Below are 19,738 nucleotides of genomic sequence, written 5' to 3'. Positions count from 1 at the left end.
CAAATATGTTATTAGTTTTTGTAATCTATCTTGTCATTCCAGCAGCAGGACCTCATGAAAAGGTTTTATGAGTTATCAGTGGTTTTGACTGGACATGTTCACTGCTCTTAATAATAAATCCAGGTGTTCAAGCTAAATATTGCTGGCTCATATATGTCAGAATGGTTGTACTTGGATAGCTTGAGGAACCTCAAGACTTGCTCACTGAGCGCTTGCCTTGACGCTGGTGACAGGATGATGAATTGCCAGAAGAAAGCCATCAGTTCTGCCTTGTTTTTGTCTTTATTTTGTTTTCATTCCTGCGCAGGATGATTGCGAGCAGTTTTTCATCTGATTGCTAATCAGTGGGAGCATCCTAGTGGAAAAGTTATAATTGCACAGCTGTGGTCTCGCCGTCCTTCCACTGTTGTGATCGCTGGACTAGAGCTTGATTTCATTCTCCCCTCAGGACTCTGGAGCAAGTACAGTGTGCTCTATTTTCTCGCCTGTAAGCCACTGTTATCCACTGGCAACTTATCTCACCTGAAATCTTCAGACGACGGCTGCCGGAGTGTTGGTCATTCGGTGCTGCGCTCTGCACTTAGTTCTGATTGGTGGTTTTTTTTGTTTGTTTGTTTGTTTTTAAACAGCAAATTTCCACAAGCACAAAGCAATGTGGATGCAAGCTGAAAAAGCATGCTACATCTCTGTTCTTTCATGCAGTATCTTGCATTCTTTTTATGAATGTAGTAAATGTAGTACTTTTAGAAGATGCAGGTAATGACACTCTTGTTTGCTTTTTAATGTTGGTTTCTTTTTATACTGCTGCTTCATGCTTGTCATCGCATCGTATTCTTGTCTCGTGTTTTCACTTTTTCTTGCAACCTCCTTTGCCTGAGGGAGCGTCTGTTTCAGGAGCTTTCATTTACAGGCTGCCAGTCCTCTCTAATCCAGTCTGGCACTAATACAGTTTGGCCTTGATCAGGACAGGGGACTTCAGAGAGGACAGGAACAGCCAGCATTTGGATGTGCTTTGAAACATCTGCTTTATAGGATGCTGAGGTCAACTCATTTGATAGCATAACTCATCTTTTCTGCCCTTTTTTATTATTAGTTTTTAATATAATTTGCATCAGTACCTCCATCTTATTACAAACGTTAAATTAGCACAGATGGATAATTATCAGCCTAAAGGCTAGTAGAATGTTTGTTCAGTAATGTCACTTGACATCAGTTTGGTGCTTTTTGCAGGGTCACCGATGGTGTCACAAAGCTGCTGAACTGATTACAGATAGCATCAGTGTGTCATGCAGCAGTGATTGACTGGCTGAAAAAATGACAAAGTTTAACACTGCTAGTATATAGGCTATTACAGCTCTGATTATTTGAAATGAAAGGATAAGCTTTGGATACATTGCTCATTTTTGGGTTTCCACTCTCCTTTTCAACAAAGGCTTGACAATACTGTTGTTCTAGTGCTACATACCAGGGCTGCACAATAATGGCTAAAATGGTCCTCATGATTATTTTACTCAACAGTAAAATCATGATTATTTCAGCTCTTTAATGAATTTTGGAATAAAATACTTTTTATTGCATTTTGATCATTGTACAATCTACCAGTGTATTCTGTAATCTAACCGTGTATTAGAAGCTTACAATCCATCAAATGTATTAATCTTCGAATCAGAATAAGACTGCTCATTGGTCACATCAAGTGGATCTTTTAAATGCTGAATAAATGAATATACAGTATATGCCATGACAGTATGCAGTACAAAATATAAATGGGTAGCCTTGTGATTTAATGCACCCAAGTCAATTAAAAATTAATCTGTGAAATTAATTATATGAAGTTAATTATTCTCATGAAGTATAAATTAGGCTTAATGCTCATCACAGTCATGCCTGGTATTATTGAATGCTTCTGTCTATAAGTGTTCCTAACTCATATTTCTACTGAGTATAGACTGTATTTCCTCCATAAGTGTCTGAATATTTTACTGTAGAAATTCTGGTTTAATCCTATAATATTTCTGATTCAGGATTAATTTAAATAGGGTTAGCATTGGAGGTATGCCTTGGATTGAGATGAACTGTCAAATGAGCATTTTCCTTATGAGAACTGGAAGAAAGCTGGCTGACAGGAATGTTATTAAGCGTCTCCACAGGGCGCCTGTCTGGCAGGCCGTAAGTGTGAGAATTCTCTCGTCTCTGGCCTGGCATTATTCTATATCCATGAAGATCTAATAGAGCTAGAGACTATATCTCGATGCCTGCTCAGTAGGGGATTTCACTCACAATGCCTCTCAAAACCTCTTCATGATATTGTTTGGAATATACTACATGAATCTGACCAATGTCAGTGTGAGTGAATTTTTTTTCCAGAGGTAATTGTGCTAGACAGACATGGAAGGAGCTGATATGAAAGAGAAGCAGAGGAATAAAGGGAGTATGAAGGTGGAGAGTAGATGAATGGCCTTCAGCAGGGTAATTGCGTTATCAATCTGCCTCACCTCTGGCATACCGCCTCTTGCTCTCAGTGTTGGGAGTTATGAAGAGTCTCATTATGAAAAGACAGATTGTGGTAGAGAACCAGCAGAGTACCCATCAGTGACAAGCTTGATGTTTCAGGGCAAAGGCAGTGATTTATATGTTAACAGTGTGAATTCAGTATGCACAGATAGACACAGTTGCTTTAATCAGTCATTCAGATTTGCAGTATTAAGATAGACTGCAGTTAAAGGAGGGTTTCTGTGTTTTTTTTTTTCTTTCATACTTACATCAGTGGATTTCTGTGGTCCATGCTGTCATGTCCAGATGCCTTTTATCATAAATAAAGTAGATGACTTGGCCCACTCTGTATTTTAGATTTCCATAAAGCCTAAATTTAACGTGGAGATATTTATTTTCGTGGCAGCTCAGTGGCACGGTGGGTAGCTATGCTGCTTCTCAGCTCCACGGTCTCTGGTTCGTTCCTGAGCTCAGGGTTTCTGTCTGTGTGGAGTTTTATCATGTTCTCCCCATGACATGTGAGCTTCCTCTGGGTTCTCCGAATTCCTCCCACCTCCCAAAAATGTGAAAAGTGGATTATATATGTGTCCAGGGAATGTGTGCCCAGCGTTCCCACGATAGGCTTTACATCCACCACGACCCTGATCAGGATAACACGGTTACTAAAGATAAATGAACGAATAAATGAATTTAAGTCATTTTATCCAGTTTTTCCCTTGAATGAGGTTTGTATGCAGGGTGGCTATGTTTTTTCCCCACTTTATGTTTTATGTTTTAAGATTTGTTGGTTTTTTTTAAATTAGATATTAAATGATAGTGTATTTAATTATGTTCCAAAAAAATGAATATAGTTATCCATGATTGTGCTTTGATGAGCAGCATTGGTTTCCATCCTCTTGCCCAAATCCTAAAGTACTCTCTCTCTGTGTGTGTGTGTGTGTGTGTGTGTGTGTGTGTGTGTCTTGTGTCTTGATATGTCATAAGATAGTCTTATGAAGCTCATACAAAATGAACTGTGACGTGAGGTTGGCTACATTGGCTGTGTGCAAATTATTATTGCACTTAGTTATAGAGATATAATAATAATAATGATGATGATGATAATGATAATAATAATAATAATATCATCATCATCATCATTATTTATGTAGCACTTTTTACAGCCCAAAATGTCAGAGTGCTTTACATGGTATTTATGATAATGCAGAATAATTAATGATAATCTGTTAATGAGTTGTTAGTTTGTACTGCCAACTGAAAGAGCTAAGCTAAAGAACATACCTAGTGAAAATCCATATAACATTATTATAATTAGTCACATGCATGTAGCTAACCTGTATAACTTTACTGATATGTTTTATATATATATATATCAAATATTACACACACACAGGGTTCTTTTGAAATTGCCACAACTTGGCCCACAGAACTGTTAAATGCAAGAAATAACCATTAAATGCAAGAAATATTTCTAATGTAAAAGCACTTCACCTGTCTGGTCACCTGTAACTGCTTTCATTTCTGAACCTTTATACTTTCATCTAATCTGTAAGCACTCAGCTGGTGAGACTAAGTGGTGGTAGATTTCATTTTTGACATTTTTTTTTCCAGCTCAAATTACTCTGACTTGGAGTCATGCATTATTCAGTACTAGAATATATATTTTATCCAGAGCTGATTAAGATGGATTTTATTTGAAATTTTCCTGTCTGTATTCCTTGCTGTATTCCATGTAAGGTGCTATGCAGGAAGACGGCTGTTTGTTCCTTCAGTTCTGCAAGAATAATTGAGTAGGTGTAACACTTCTCTATGTCAGCAGGTTTGTGGCTGGTTAATGTAACACTGTGGTGGGTGGATGAGTTCTTATCGATGTGGGGGTGAGCTGACACTACTGGCTGTTTAAACCCGACACTTGGACAGCCGACTGTAAATTGGCCGCGTGGGAAGAAATGGGTGGCCTTTTATTGATGGAAAAATCAATCTGTTTCATGATTCATGAAGCATATTCCATCAGAGCAGAGCAGTCCTGTCTCATTACAGTGCATAAAGGTGCTTTGGGCCCTAATAATGCGCCCTATCCACGCAACTGTGGAATGTTATGGCTATGTATGGAATGCACGTAAGTGTGGAACGTAATTGAAACATTTCTTAACAGATTTTCAGGGATAAGCTTCTAGGCAGCGATGAAAAGTAGTCATGGAATTAAAATAACTTGATTCTTGCAAGTCAGTCTTCAGAGATTAGGTTTTTGGGTGTATACTTTGTTCGTTGCTGTGGTCATTTTTCATGCTTTGTTGATATTTCTAGATTTTTACTTACTTTTCTTTTGCTATTGTGTTTTATATTTTATGTATAAGCCAACCATGCCATCTGATGCACAGAAGGCAGAAATATAAAGGGTAGTTTTGTGCTACTTTTTCCTAGATAAGCACTGAAATAATGTTTATTATTATTATTATTATTATTATTATTATTATTATTTTTATTATTATTGATCCTAGTCTTTAGCATGTGCTTCTCGTTCCTGGACCAGCAAACTGAAGCCTGATCACCCAAGGAGGATAGGCTTGAATGAAAACTCCTGAATCAAGAACAATCTGCAAGAAGAACTAAACTGAAGGTGCTGAATGTTTGGGGATGTAGTCACTTGTGGTTGCAAAAAAAATAGCACACGTGAAGTGTGTTTTGAAACGTTTTAATGCCGCATGAAGGTATCAGAGGCAACCTGCTGGAAAATATAAATCCAGAGAAGACACCAGAGTGAAGCCATTCAATCCAAGCAACAAAACGTGGAGGTAATGTGGCTTATAGAACCATTGAAAGAAGAAAAGTGGGGCCCATGAGGCCCTAAACCCAGAGAGAGAAAAGGAGAGGCTAAAGACACCCAGCATTCATCCAGCCAAATAATAGTTTGATGCTGCAGACTGAGGCACAGCCACAAGCAAGGTTTTAAAGTTTTAAAGAGGGATACCTGAGATTTAGTGGTGTACATTGCTGAAAATGTAAATGTGAGTGTCCAGTCATGCGAGAATGTGAGCTCCGTGTTATTCCATTCATTGATTCCTTTGCTACTGAATTGTCTACAGTTGGCATGATTATAATAAGGATGCATGAATATGATTTTTTGTTATCCAGCAAGTATAATTACTGTGACAAATGCAAAAGCTTCTGTGCTCCACACTCATTCACATCACCATTGCAAAACACAGTCCCACTGCAAGATGACAGATTTTTAATTGTTTTAGATAATATGGGCTCCATCACTATAATTATGTCGGGTGTTATTCATTTTCACACATTTTGTTATTTGACAAAGCGAGACACTGATGAAGTGCTCATTACTCACTGTGTAGGGATTAACACAAAGAAATGACTGGTTTTACACTAGGACATTCATTAATTAGGCCTGATAATCAGCCAAATTCTTATTTGAAGCAGCCTACAGTGATGTACATATAATCACCCTGTCACAGCTCATAATTAGGGCCGATATCAAATCTGACACATGTTCCTGCAGGGAGCTCCTACACTCTGACACGAAAGTATGGCTGGGTTGTTTCAGATGTTTTTACTGGTCTTCATTCACGCATTTGTCAGAAGAAGAGTTTGAAATGCTTGAGTCAGTCAGTGGCTGTCTCAGCATCTGTGGATTTGTAATCATTATGGACTTATTAACACAGCTGTCTAAATATGACTCAGCGAGTTGGGCCCCATTTCTGGTCCTGACACTCCCCAATCCTATTATGACACATGCTCTTTGAACTTTGGCCATCTCCACAAGGTTGGTCTATCTAAAGTTTTCATATTCATATATTAATGGAGATTCAAAAATATAATTATGTTTCTGATAAATCTGATAAGAAAAAAATCAGGTCAGTGTCAGTAGATGGAGCTCTAAGATGTCAGAGGCTGCAATCCTCTTTTAAGTGGGATTTGAGGGCTGTGCTTCAGTTTTATTTAAGGCTGCCATGATGGATATGTCTCTTTACCGCCTCCCTAAGGAGACTTAATCGTGTGAGAGGGTTAAACTGATGTCAGGGCAGCGGTGCACACTGCATATTCTCAGCTATTAGTTGTGCGGAGCTAATGTGTGGCAGATCACCATGAGGGGATTACTGATCACTCGGCCATGTGTGTTTAAGTGAATATTAAGGCAGATGACTTTTGATGATTTTTGCAATTCAGAATTAAATGTTAAGCAGTGGCTGAGAAGATGCTTCGCTTTTTTTTCCCTCTCTCTTCTTTTAAGAGCAAAATCAATTTTGGAGTTTGTGTGAGTGCCCCTATGCACATAAGCAAGCAGATGTGATGGCAAGAGGTGGACTGTTTAAAATGCAGTGAATGCTGCTGTTTGTGAGGAAGAATCCAACCCATTGCTGATAGGTGTGTTCCTGTTTCATAGAAAAGCAGCCTCACTTCATTGTATGCATGCATATTTGCTATTTTACAGCATTAGTCCAACAAGTCTTTATTTATAATGTGCCTATATACTCAAATGCTTCCAATTTTAGCCACAATATTTGCATGACTCTTGGCTTTTGTCCTGAAGTGAAAAAAGAGCATTGTAAAGATGTAATGTGAGACAGTTTGTAAGGATGTATTTGCGTGTGAATGTGAGTGATGGTTATCCACAAAAAGGCTCCTCAGTGTAACCTCCATGCTCTTCATGGACCTGTCAGAATATCTGTCTAGATGTACTACTCAGTGTAGATGGGAAGACAGTGTTACACAAGTTGACCACTAATCCTCATTTATGCTCTAGTTGTATCCAATACAAAATGTGTCTCGTAAAGTTTATAACTTAACACAGATGAGGTATTAAAGTGATTGTTGCATATGATATTTGTCAGTATTATTTATAAGTGTTATTCAATACTGGTAGAATGGATAAAAAAATGCCGATGAAAAATATTGATATAGAGGAAAGAGTTTATGAGCTGGAGAAATGCCTGTCTAATATGTACAGCAGCTGTGTGACAGGCTAAACACTAAACACTTCATCCTCTTCTTTTGTCTGGCCAGTAGTATGATTTATAAAGTGTCAGTAATGAGTAACTTCAGGGCAAAGGAGGTTACTATGATGAAAGAAGAGTGAAGTTCATAAATAAGAACCTCTCATACATACATACATACATACATACATACATACATACATACATACTGTATCTCATATTTTCTGAACATATTTAATGACTCACAAGATATTCTTGTGTGCAAAAGTAAGTGATCTGGTTTCAGTCATTTAGCAGCAACCACACATGGTCCCCTCACAGTCCTCTATTTTACCTGAAGAGATTTTTTTCCTTTTCGCTGCAAAACTTCACTTGGCGATTGCAAGCTTGTGCAGTTCACAGGATGTCTTGAATGAAGCTCTTTTAGTCCCACATCTCAGTAGGACTCAGGTCAGGGCTTTAGTTTGGCCATTTCTGGACATTCAACCTCTTCAGTCACTCTCCCTCCCTCCCTCACTTTCCCTCACTCACTCATTCTCTCTCACTCACTCTCTCTCCCTCACTTACTATTTCCCTCACTCACTCACTCACTCACTCTCCCTCACTTACTATTTCCCTCACTCACTCACTCACTCACTCATTCTCTCTCACTCACTCATTCTCTCTCCTTCACTCACTCTCATACTCACTCACTTACTTTCCCTCCCTCAAAGATTCTCCATTAGGGGGACATGTTGACCATCAAGTAGCTTTTGTGTGAATTGTTGCAGAAAATACACATGTACACTCTTAACTTGTGTGTGTTTGAAGTAAAAAGCCCCAAAAACATGGTATATTCATCATTTTATTACGGTTAGTTTTTGTTGATACTAGGAAAAATGAATTGTGTCTGAGTAGCCTAATAATAAAAGATTTTGTCCGGCTACTTAAATATGATACGCCTGGCCTAAATTATTTTTTCTGTTAGTATAATCCCAGTGGCACCAATCATTTACTGCACTCATTAACCAAATAATACCTTCAACTCATAATGGTTTCTCAGGTTATAGATACAGAGCTATTAGTAAACATAATTATTTAACACCTTTGTTAATTCATATTGATTAACTTTCATGAAAACATTGCTGCTAAGTGCGGAGCAACGTACACATTTCACAACCTCTTGTCAATTCAACCACCCGTTCAACCACCCCAAAATTCATCCCAGACATGCCTTCATCAAGCTAGCACGTCCATATCATCTTATACCGCTTTAATTACTGCTTGTGACTAGAAGTAATGACTTCCTTTCTTGCATTTATTTATATCTGAACATCAGTTCAGATCTTCAGTGTAACTGATTAAGTGTAATCAATTACACTTCAATCATCAGCGTCATCTTAGGTAAGTCATAAAATTAGACTGTAAATGTGGTTATTCGCTTTTAGACTAGACATCCTTAGAAAGAGCAAAACATGGGCTGTTCTTTGCTAACGTTGTGCAGAGGGGTATTATGCTGAACTGTTGGCTGGTCATGATGGATTTCGGGTTGTTATGAGGTATGATTGAAAGCACACACAGGTTTCTGAGAGTGATGTTAAATATGAAAACTGTCATAGACATGACTCACTAAATTCCTGCTTGACATTAAATGGTTAAAAAAAAAAGAAAGAAAGAATGGATTGATTCATTCATTCATTAATTAATGAGAACCCCAGTGTATGATTTTTTTTAACGTGTAATAAAGGTCTAAGTCTAGAGAACGCATTTTATATATATACTTGTATTTTTTGAAGAGTGCCTAATATTTACAGGAGCCAATGTGCAGCCAGAATAAGGGCCGTTTAGGGCAGAGAGATAGAATTCGAGTGTGCTGAGGTAAGGGCCAGTGCAGGGTACTGGTGCGGAAAAATGATTTTTCTGGCACTGCTATGCCTTCTGGTGTATGTCCTGCATATACACATCAACTCAATCTACCTCCTCCCATCTGCTCCAGTCTGCATGCAGAGCCACAGATTTAATATTCTTGTAATGCTTTAAAATAAGAATTGAAAGATAAGACAAAAAGCACATCTTCCTGTCTTATAGTGCCAAACTGGGCACGAAGCAAACATGAGATCTGAGGATTGTCATTGGCGGACCAGAGCAGCCTAAATCATATATGCAGATTGCATGCAGCATGGTGGATATGCATATATGACAATGACCATTTATGCATGGCGCATTGATGGTGGAAACAAACAGCTGTGATAGGGCAAACAAACGTGTAGTCGGAGGAGATTTGATCTGAGCTCTCAGACTACGGCAGAATGCAGCTTAACAATAAACAATGGAGGCAAGCTTGACATCCAGTAACAAATACTGTTCAGGTTCAATATTTAGGGCTTTTCCAGCAATTACATTAACCAAGCACACCTCATTTACATTAGCAGCCTAGATATATAAAAATGCTGCCATCTAGTGACAGGCTTTTTTTTTTTTTTTTTTTTTTTTTACATTCATGAGCAAGCAACACAGTTCTAATCAAATTGTTTTTATACATATTAGTAGATTTTAAAAAAAGTTGATCATTTAAATGGCTAATTTATATTTAACCCTCTATGGATCAGTTTCATTTAGAAAAACTTTATCCAATCCAAACTTTTCTGCCAAGTAACTGAACCCTTTGGTTATCAAGAGAACCAGTACAAGAGCTGTTAGCTTTTTTTGACACATGGTCAAAGCACACCATGGTAAGCATATTTTAAAGTACTTAAATACTTCTATAAAGTCGATTTAATAAGAACAATTACTGTTTTATATGTTTAAGTTAAATAAAATGAAGTACATCAGGAATAATTAAAGACTTTGTCTTCCAAATCGATTAAAATCAATGCACCGTGCATAAATAATAATGACTCATTAGGGTATGTATATGAAGTGCTTGTTAGCATAATCTCTGTTACAGTGAACATGATGGTCATTTTTATGCATTTTAAGGTAGACATCAATCGTTCTTCTGGAAAGAGGAAAGGTATAGCAGATACTGGAATAAAAAAATGTTTTAGTTATAGTTATTTACTAAATATTTTAGTTACAGATTTTGAATTTTAATCTAAAGGGTTTTATATATATAATATATATAATATATATATATATATATATATATATATATATATATAGTATTAGTCTACACTGTGGGCAGTTTTTGTGGCTTAAACCTTGCAATGAAATATGTGTTCAGTGTTTTTTCACTTAAACATTTTCATGTTTTACTGTTAATCAGTTGACTGTCAAGAATAAATAAAACTGAGGATGTGTTAGTTTTATTCTGTAGTGTGTCATACCTACAAACATATTGTTCATGTTTCTGTACTTTTGTGACTTCTCATGAAGCTCCTGAGTCTCTTTTTTAACCATGAGCAACAGATGGATCACTTAGCATAACAATAGAAAATGACAGTCTGTTATCTAAAAAAAATCGTTTATTAAGCTTTTGTCAGGGTAATCTTATCTCCTTCCCCCCTCACACTCCTGGTTATCCTTCTCACAGATGTACATTTGGAAATGAAAGCCAGAGGAAGTTTATTAAAATGTGGTTGTGGCATTTGCTCTGAGTCAGCTAGTCTGAGTTCAGTTGTGTCATGCAGCTAGAGAGAGAGAAGGAGAAAGAGAGGGGAGGGCGGGGGAGAGAGAGAGAGAGAGAGAGAGAGTGTGTGTGTGTGTGTGTGTGTGAGCGAGCGCACTCCACCCTGCAGTCTATCTAGCGTCATCGGCTCCCTGCTGCTGGCCAGCGGCCCGCATGATTAATGTCTGAGAGACACTCCCCCTCTGCTCTACTCTGCTCCTCTTGAACATGCATTGTTCTCAGAGTGCGCTGAAGAAAAGTTTCAAGCAGAACTCAAACAGGAGGATCACGCCAGAGCAGCTCTCCTGATAGACTCAAGCAGTGGTGAGTGTGCTTCACTCAGTGTCTTTATGGTCTGTTAAGTTCTGTTAAGTTCATTAGGTTAAACAGCAAACTGTCCAACAGACTTGATGTAGTCTAGTAAGAAGTTACTCGATGCAGTTTGGAGGATGTGCTTTGTAGTATGTTGTCGTTTTCAGTGTTTGTGATGCAGAGCACATTTTCTTTTTGTGTAGTTTTTCTCACTTCATTTCACAAACAGCTCTGTTCTTATCTCTGCTGTTCTAGCTTGTCCTTGTTTTGGTAACAAGTACATCATGTTGATTCTTGTGTCCTGTGAGAGGACTTGCTAAAGTTCTTACAGTTTTTAAACTCCACTCTGTGAATGATTAGCATTTTGGTGACTTGAAGTCGTGTATGAATAACATAACTTTTCCAGTCCAATCAGTGTGTCTACAGCATCCATATATCTTTATATGGTTAATCCAAATGTGTGTTTCAGAAACATGGCTTTCCCTAAATGTGCTGAGATGTCTGTACATGGCTGTAGGTTTTAATGAGGAGAGGATATCCGCCAGGCTAAAGATATGGTGTTGCTTTAGGAAAACAACAGAAAATTGGTCTGGGCACATGTACTTAATTAGCGGTTTGGTATATATGTTTCAAGAGGTCCTGCATGCAGGAAGAACTATATTTATTTTATTTTTCAGTCTAGAACGGAGATAGTTTGCATAGTTTTAAAGACTCAGCAAAGTGTGCTCATTCATATGAGAAGTGACAGGAGAATCCTTGCTTGATCCATCTCCCAAATGCCAGAGACAAAAAAGTGTCTCTTCAGTCAATGAGCAAGCCTCAGATGCTCTCAGGATGCAGGATGAAGGATGATGCATAAGTCACACAGGGATGTGTCTGAGTATGATAGAGGTGGGAGTCACACTGTGGAAGTAGCTGTGTGTGTGTGTGTGTGTGTATGAGAGAGCGGGAGAGAGAGGTGGGTGTGAACCAGTGCTGCACCCTGCTGTGTTCTGCGTGCTCTTCAGTAATGAGGCCAAGCTGGATGAGTTGAGTTCTCTGGCTTTCCTCACTCTGATTCACACTCAGCAGGGATTTTGTGAATGTGAGACAGGCCTGTATGCATTGAAAGCTGATAGTCTCCCGACGTGTCTCTCCCTCCTGCTCCCCCATAAACAAAAGGAAATCCAGTATGCTCTAGATACTGTGTGGACAATATGCTTCAATGGAAATCTCGACTACTTTGAAGTGATGCCATTTTTACACACAGTATTATCCGCTATGTTTGCTTCTCAATCATACACCATGGTGCGGCGTTTAGCGTGCCTGCTCACCAAATATCATTTTGTGCTTCCCGTTTTGATGTGCTGTTTTTATTAGAGATGCTAAGATAAAAGTTAACAGAAAAGAGATGGTTTTGGTGTTAAATACAATCACCAAGAGTCATTCCAGTCAATGCTCTCCATAGTCCCCAATCCCACCCTTCCCCCTTCTCCAGAGCTTTTACAGGACCTGATCACTGTGAATGTGGCGTGACCTCTGTCTGCTCATGGAGGTGTGAGAGATACAATGGAATTAGCAATACAGAGGCTGGCGTGATTTCTCCACCTCCTTCTCTTCAGGTCTGGATGTAGCTGCTCTCCTGTGAGCCTGAAATGTCAGTTGCTTCATCATCTGTACCAGTTGATGAGGAGGCTGAGTGGGAATTCTACAAGATCTCGGGGTGAGATGAGGGGGCGAGCTCCTGCCGTTCCACAGTGAGGGGGAGAGATAAATGAGCTGCTTGCTCAGGCGTGACCACGGCCCCCAGACACTCTGATCCTCTCGTGCCTCTGACATGCTCAATTTGCTCTTCATTGTCCAGGGTAATGTGACAGGATTTTCCTCATTTCATCAACCTCATAAACAGCAGATCGCATGCCACTCTGCCATTAACGGATTAGTCTTCATCTACAAAATCTGACACGTCAGGATTATTTTCTTCATGGCATCAATGTATTGACACCCGATACCAGATTGCTTTGTTCTGTTGCATTATGGGCATTTCCAACAATGCTTTGCAACAGTGCTTTTTTTTTTTTTTTTTTTTTTTTAAACCCTACATGTGAATTGATGAATACCATATGTATGATGGTAAGCAGTGAGGCATGCACAGATGTCTATAATACGTAATGTGGACTAGTCTCTGCTGTGGCATTTTAACCCATATAGCTGCATCTGCAGCTCATAAATGTAATTTTTATTATATCCTGTATATGAGTGATTGTCTTTTCTGCCTCTCTTCTGCCTTAAATCACTGTTTACATGCAAGGAAAGAAACTCACTGGAGACAGTGAATTGATCATGTGATCAGGCCATAATGGAGTGTTTATCAGAGGACGCCTGTGTTTTGAAGCTCAGAGCAGCCGTCACAGCACAGTGCTTTTCATTCGGCCACCGCCGCCTTTCTTAACTGATGAAAAGCAGCCAGATTTCAAGCAGCTTTGACTCAAGGGCATGTCACTTAACAAATGAATAGTTCTCTCTTAGAGGACAGTTGAGCTAGTCACAGAGTGTGGCACCACGAGACCCCTGTGCCTCTTGCAGTAGAAGAATGTGCGTGCTTCCAGGGAATGGAATGAAGGAAACATCTCAGAGCACTTCAGTAAGAATGCTCATGCCTTCGGATTCTTTCAGTATTTTGCTTGTATTAAATTACAGCAGTTTTACTCCAAAAGAAATTTGGAGCTTATTTTAGCAGACTAGTTTTACTATGTTGTTTTGTTTAGTGTAAGTTGGTTGCTTATTATCTTTTGGAAAAAAATGTGTTTGGTGGATCAAAAATCTAAAGATCTACAGAGGGAAAAAAAAACCCTACACAGGCATTTTTTCCCATCTGTTTACCATTTCCATCTGTCTACCCAAATGTCTTTGTGTTTGATGAATTGAGAATGTAGTGCAGAATTAGGTCTTACAGTATAGACTGTATAAGAGGCTCTCAACTCAACAATAGCTTTTGTTTTTTTTTCACTCAACTTCTCTGGTATCGAGCCCTTTGTGTGTTAGTGCAGGAAAACCAGAATGTGCAAGGCAGTGTATATCAGAAGCCCTGATATAATCTATTCTGTATCTATAATCTTTGTTTAGGCTTGTACCAAAACTGCTCTGGCTTTTCATTACATTAGTAATGCGAGGCTAGAGAATTTAAGTCACATTCTTTATGTAGACGTGTAATGATATTTTCATTTGTGTTTGTATTCTACGTCTCTCTTTGTGCATCTTAAGAGTGTATGCAGTACTGAATAGCACACTCTGAAGGGACATTGATGTGTGCATCATGCTCCTAATACTAAGCCAGCTCTGGCTGACAGTACTGCTCTGCTTAGTCTGTGGAATATTAATCATCCCAATAAGCAATTTCAGGGTTTATGAGGGAGCAATAAACTTTGCTGTTGCTCTTTCCATATAATCGAACAGTAAAGACAGTAAATCTGATCAGTGCAGTGTTTGTAACCTGTGAAGAAGAAAGAATTCCTTCCGAGAGCAGTGCTTATATTATTAAGGCTATTATGGACTTGAATTACATTTATTTGCCTGCAGATGTTTTAGTGTAGAGGTTGAAGAATAAAATCAAGACATCTTTTGAGTACCTGAAAGAATTACATGGACCAGCTGTGGCAATTCCTATAAAAATCCCTAAATGTTCCCATAGCAACACTTTGCACTTTTTAAAACGAGCTCGCATGCCAGATTTGCTTCCAAAGCCCTTCGCTGATGGAATGTAGAGTGGACATTAAAATAGTCTGTAATCCAAATTCTTCGTTTGTTTTTTTTTTTTTTTTGGCGGGGGGAGTTTTAATGACTAAATTAAAGATTACTTCCTCCTCCCTATTTATGTGCACTATGTCTGGTATTTAAAAAAAAAAAAAAAAAAAAAAAAAAGTTCTACGTTCTACAGTGCCCCACAGAGCTGTTTGCACCCTTCATAAATTGTTGCTGCCCCAAAAAATACATAGAGGGACAAATGGTATAGTTTTATTTAAACACTTTTTTTTTAAGTAGTGCATTTTTTTTCCTTGAACCAACAATTATCAGCACCTTTACAATTAACATTTTGCTATACCTGGCCTGGAGAGAATAACAGTGCTGATTCTCTTCCTGTAACGTCTAACAAGTTTGGACACAACTCTCTTGCCCTGTCTCTCACCCTCACACTCAGCTGATAATGATTCTCCTTTCATATTAATGCTTAGCCATTAAACACCCAATGGTTTTCATTGCTATTTAGTAAGTTGCAACTGTAAAGAATGTGATAAACAGCATTAGCAGTTTGCTCATGCATATTCATGGTGCAGCTCCAGTCTCTCAGCTCATTCTGCTCATATTCTGTGCACTTTGTGGCTGTAGCAAATGGGCAACAGAGGACGGTCTGCTGGAATACAAATGCACTAATGTTGCATAAAAAACATAAACATGGACTTACATTAACATCTGTTGAACTGATGTGTTCATTTTTTTACATTTGCTGAGAGAATATTATATCCCACTTTCCATTCAAACACCCACAATAAACCGATTTAATATAATTCAAATTTAATTCAAATGGATGTCAATTCCTCGTTGAATTTTATAGACCTTTATATATAATGAATCTTAATGAAGCTGTAACACAAGAGAGTGTCAGGTGTTTTTACTTGTTTGCAGTCCTCTTTTCTCAGCAAACATGCTAATGGTGTGCATTACCAAAAAAAAAAAGGTCTGACCACAGCATGCAGTGCTACTGACGTTTGGTGAGGTTTGGGTTTGGGTGCTGCATTTGCTGATGCTCTCAAGGGATCAATCGTGCAACAGGTTGTCGTTATGAAAGTGGCGTTTTAACAGATGATTTTAAAACTTGCCAAACCACCATAATGAACTAAATTGTGTAATTGTAAAACTGATCTTTTTTTTTAATCTTCATCTCTATCCTCCTCACGATGTGGGGGAACAGTGTGCTTCTGGATCCCAGTGCTTCTGGCAAGTGAAACTTTTTGTTATTGCACTAATTGAGCTTCATTGTGCTTATTTTTAACTGCTTATATATTTTATATCAATCAGCAATCAGTGAACCATCTGTCTCTTTTGTGCGGAAAGTCAAATGCTTGCATTTATTTAAGATATTCTTATTATATATTATACATCTTATTATACATCTTATTTTTTAAAGATGTTCTAATGAGAATGATATTTGTTAGAACAAAGGTAATTTAATCGTTTTGAAAAATATATAGTTTCTTCTATTTTTTTGAGTGGAAACTTTTAATTATTATGTGTAATATTACTTTTATACAATCATTTTTGCTCATTGTTATGAAGGGTAATATTGGAGAATTATAATACTGGAGAACACTGTATGTGTACTGTATGAGTAATTAAGTGCAGCTTGGGATTCAGGCTTGGAGCTTTATAAAGTCCACATTGTGGATGTAGTTTAGAGTAGATTAGAAAATTGAACCCTGACAAATATGTTGTGCATTCGCATTCTTTTCTTTTCCTATCATCCTGCTTGTGCTTTGAATATGATCAACAAGGGCTCTATTTAGATTGTTATGTACCAGGAAAAAAAAGTTAGATTTGTATGGTGTGGTTTTAGTTTGCTTGTAAATATTTGCTTGATTTTAATAAATATTGTAATCACATCATCCTGCATTTTGCCTGAAGAGGCTTATCAACCCCAGCTGCACTTCCTGACACACACAGTTCATTTATTCAAATGATTTCTCACACGTACTTAATGGAGAGGCACATATGAGCACTTGATGAATGGATTTCCGGGCTGAAATGTGTTCCTTTAGTGTGTGAGTGTTGGTATTATTGCCTGTGAACTCAAACTGTGGTGTGCATTCTTTAGTGATGAGTTGCTCCAGAACAACAGATATCATCACATGTAGTTCCGTGGAATTTCAGGATGCTCATAAATAATCAGGGGACATTTCGGGATGAGTTTGCAATTTGCATGATAATGCACGTCTATTTTATCTTTTTTGTGGCCTCAAAGCAAAGTTTGCCTAAAACAATAGCTGGAAATTACACGTTTATCAGTAGGACCTGCAAACTCTGCTGTCTTCTGCAGTTTATCTAGACCTCTGACTCCTTCTTTAGTTTTGCTTGAGTTGATTTAGTTGCGGTCCCTCTTGGCTGCAGCTGCGTCATCCACTAGCTCTCCTGGTCTCGGTCAAGTTGAGGTCGAGTAGGACTCAAGAGAATGGACACCTGGATACAATGTACAGGGAGTTAAAGATACTTTAATGATTCACATTTTAGTTTGAAAGTTAGTCATTTGTGATCGTATGAATGCTTGATTAGTTAAAGCCATGCCGGTAGCATTTACTCCCACAGCTTTCCCTTGAAGTTTATGGCATCTACTCCTTTTGTTTTACAGGATGGCTCTCTGGGAAACATTGAGGATTTGGCTAAGGAGTACTCAGAGTATTACAGTACCTCTTACAGTGACGTGTATGAAAGGATGGAGGAGCTTCGCAAGCGCAAAGTGGCTCAGGAAGCAGAGATCGTAAGAACATTTCTATCTTTTTATTTCTGTGCTATTTTCTTAGAGACTAAGTAATGTTGAAATCACAAATATAACACCAGAATGCACATTAGTAAGAGAACTAAGCTTCCAAAGCTTCATTGGTTCACTACTACGTATAACTTGATTCCTTTTTTCGGTTATGGATATTTTTGGTCTTTTTAGGCAAATACTGAGTCAATGATCACATCACTTCAGCTGCGCTCAGAAATCCAGGTAGGCCACCAGCAAATCTTTGTGCTTCGCATTCCACACTAATTTCTTATTTCATGTCCAACTTGTCATTTTCACTTGAAACTGAAAGTAAATTTCACCTCTTCCAAGGAGTCCCTGGGGCTGAGCAGTAATGTGTCCACTCCTGAGGTCGAGAGAAGGTAATACTCCCGATGTATCTGATTTAAAATCTTTTTTCCCCTGCATTTTTGATGTGTTGTGCCATTTAATGTCTTCCCAAAGATTCAGTGTGACAAACATCTTCCCCATCCATGAAACAAATCCACTCGTAAGTGTAGAGGTGATGCCTTGCGCACTTCCTGGTGACCTAGTTCACGTCCTACTTCCTGCTTCCTCCCTATGACTCAGTGATTGGAAGGAAAGAGGGGGCGATGAGCACCAAGATGACACTAGGATCATGCAATAATGCATGAAATAAAGCTGTAATAAAAAGTAAAGTTTAAAGCTTAAATAAATCAAGTAAATAAATTACTTGTAGCATTGCTACACAGACTGCTGACAACTAACATCAACAACAAGTGTCAGCTGAGAGAGAGGAATGCACAGGCCACGTGAGCAACAATGTTTCACTAAAAGCCCAACAACATTTGAAAAGCCTCCATTGTTACTGTGAGCTTTGGTGAAGTGTGTGTGTTTGGCTCCAGAGCCAACAGCTTGCCTCTTTAACTCCACTGTAAGAGATTGATCACTGCTGCAGCAGCCTGCAGGTATTATGGACACGACAATGTGATGATATGTGGAAAAATTAAGACATTGGATGTTTCGTAGGATATGTTTGGATAGCTTGTAAAAAATATGAAGAAAATAATGTGGGAAAACAGGTGAGATGAAGATACAGTGTTCCGGCTGCTTTGCTGAGAGCTGTGGTTTACTGAATTTTTTGTTTCTAGGCTGTTGATGCACAAGTCAGGCTCAGAAGATGGATCTGGAGGTACGTTGTGTGTGTGCGCACGTGTGTGTGTGTAATGTAAATATCCTTAATACTTTCATGTATCTCTGAAGTCCTTTTGGCAATGTCATAGACAAAATATTTCAATGTTTAAAATATTTGTTAGTTCTGTTTTTACTCATTTAAATGTAGATGTGTGTGACAGTTTATGATCTATAGGTCAGGAGTATTTTTTTTTTTTATATTTCCTTTGCTAATGTAGGAAAATGGGACAGAAAGAAAAACAGATCCTTCTGGCAGAATTTCCGTAAGACACAGAAAGGCATTATACGCCAGACGTCAAAAGGTGCTGTCAACATTTCGTCATAGACCTGATACCTATTAGATCTCTGTGTTCTTTTTATAAATCTCTGACCTCTTTTGAATCTTGTCTACAGCTGATGACCTTGGCTTTGTAGCCAGTGAGATCACAATGAGCGATGAAGAACGCATTCAGCTGATGATGATGGTGAAGGAGAAGATGATAACTGTAGAGGAGGCCTTGGCTCGGGTATGTCACTGCTCCTGTCTCCCTGTCCTTTTGCTGGTGTGTGGTGGTGTGTGAAATCTTAGTATGATAATGTCTTTTTTTTTTTTTTTAAATTATTGACAGTACCTGGCTTTCATTCTTGTTTTTTGGTATTAAAGTAGATTAATATGTTCAGTGGTAATATTCAACCTGCAAATGGCTCACCTGCTTTAACTCT

At 38.3% G+C, this 19,738-nt stretch overlaps 1 protein-coding gene across 3 annotated transcripts in view; it reads left to right on the top strand.

Moving 5' to 3' along the window:
• sash1b (SAM and SH3 domain containing 1b) overlaps nt 1-19,738 on the top strand; it is a 63,030-nt gene that overhangs the window by 31,615 nt on the left and 11,677 nt on the right. Inside the window, exons 1-7 of one of the 3 annotated variants that reach the window (XM_026934005.3) lie at nt 11,219-11,355; nt 17,723-17,851; nt 18,035-18,085; nt 18,194-18,243; nt 18,994-19,034; nt 19,255-19,338; nt 19,430-19,542. In XM_026934005.3, coding sequence (XP_026789806.3) covers nt 17,807-17,851; nt 18,035-18,085; nt 18,194-18,243; nt 18,994-19,034; nt 19,255-19,338; nt 19,430-19,542 — 384 coding nt within the window. In that variant the 5' untranslated portion in view covers nt 11,219-11,355; nt 17,723-17,806. Of the gene's footprint in view, nt 1-11,218; nt 11,356-17,722; nt 17,852-18,034; nt 18,086-18,193; nt 18,244-18,279; nt 18,811-18,993; nt 19,035-19,254; nt 19,339-19,429; nt 19,543-19,738 lie in introns of those variants that run through there. The other 2 variants (XM_026934004.3, XM_053237441.1) reach the window with 2 other exon arrangements.

The sequence above is a fragment of the Pangasianodon hypophthalmus genome, chromosome 10 (genome assembly GCF_027358585.1).
Source record: "Pangasianodon hypophthalmus isolate fPanHyp1 chromosome 10, fPanHyp1.pri, whole genome shotgun sequence".
NCBI lineage: Eukaryota > Metazoa > Chordata > Actinopteri > Siluriformes > Pangasiidae > Pangasianodon > Pangasianodon hypophthalmus.
This window is presented reverse-complemented; position numbering and strand designations above follow the sequence as displayed.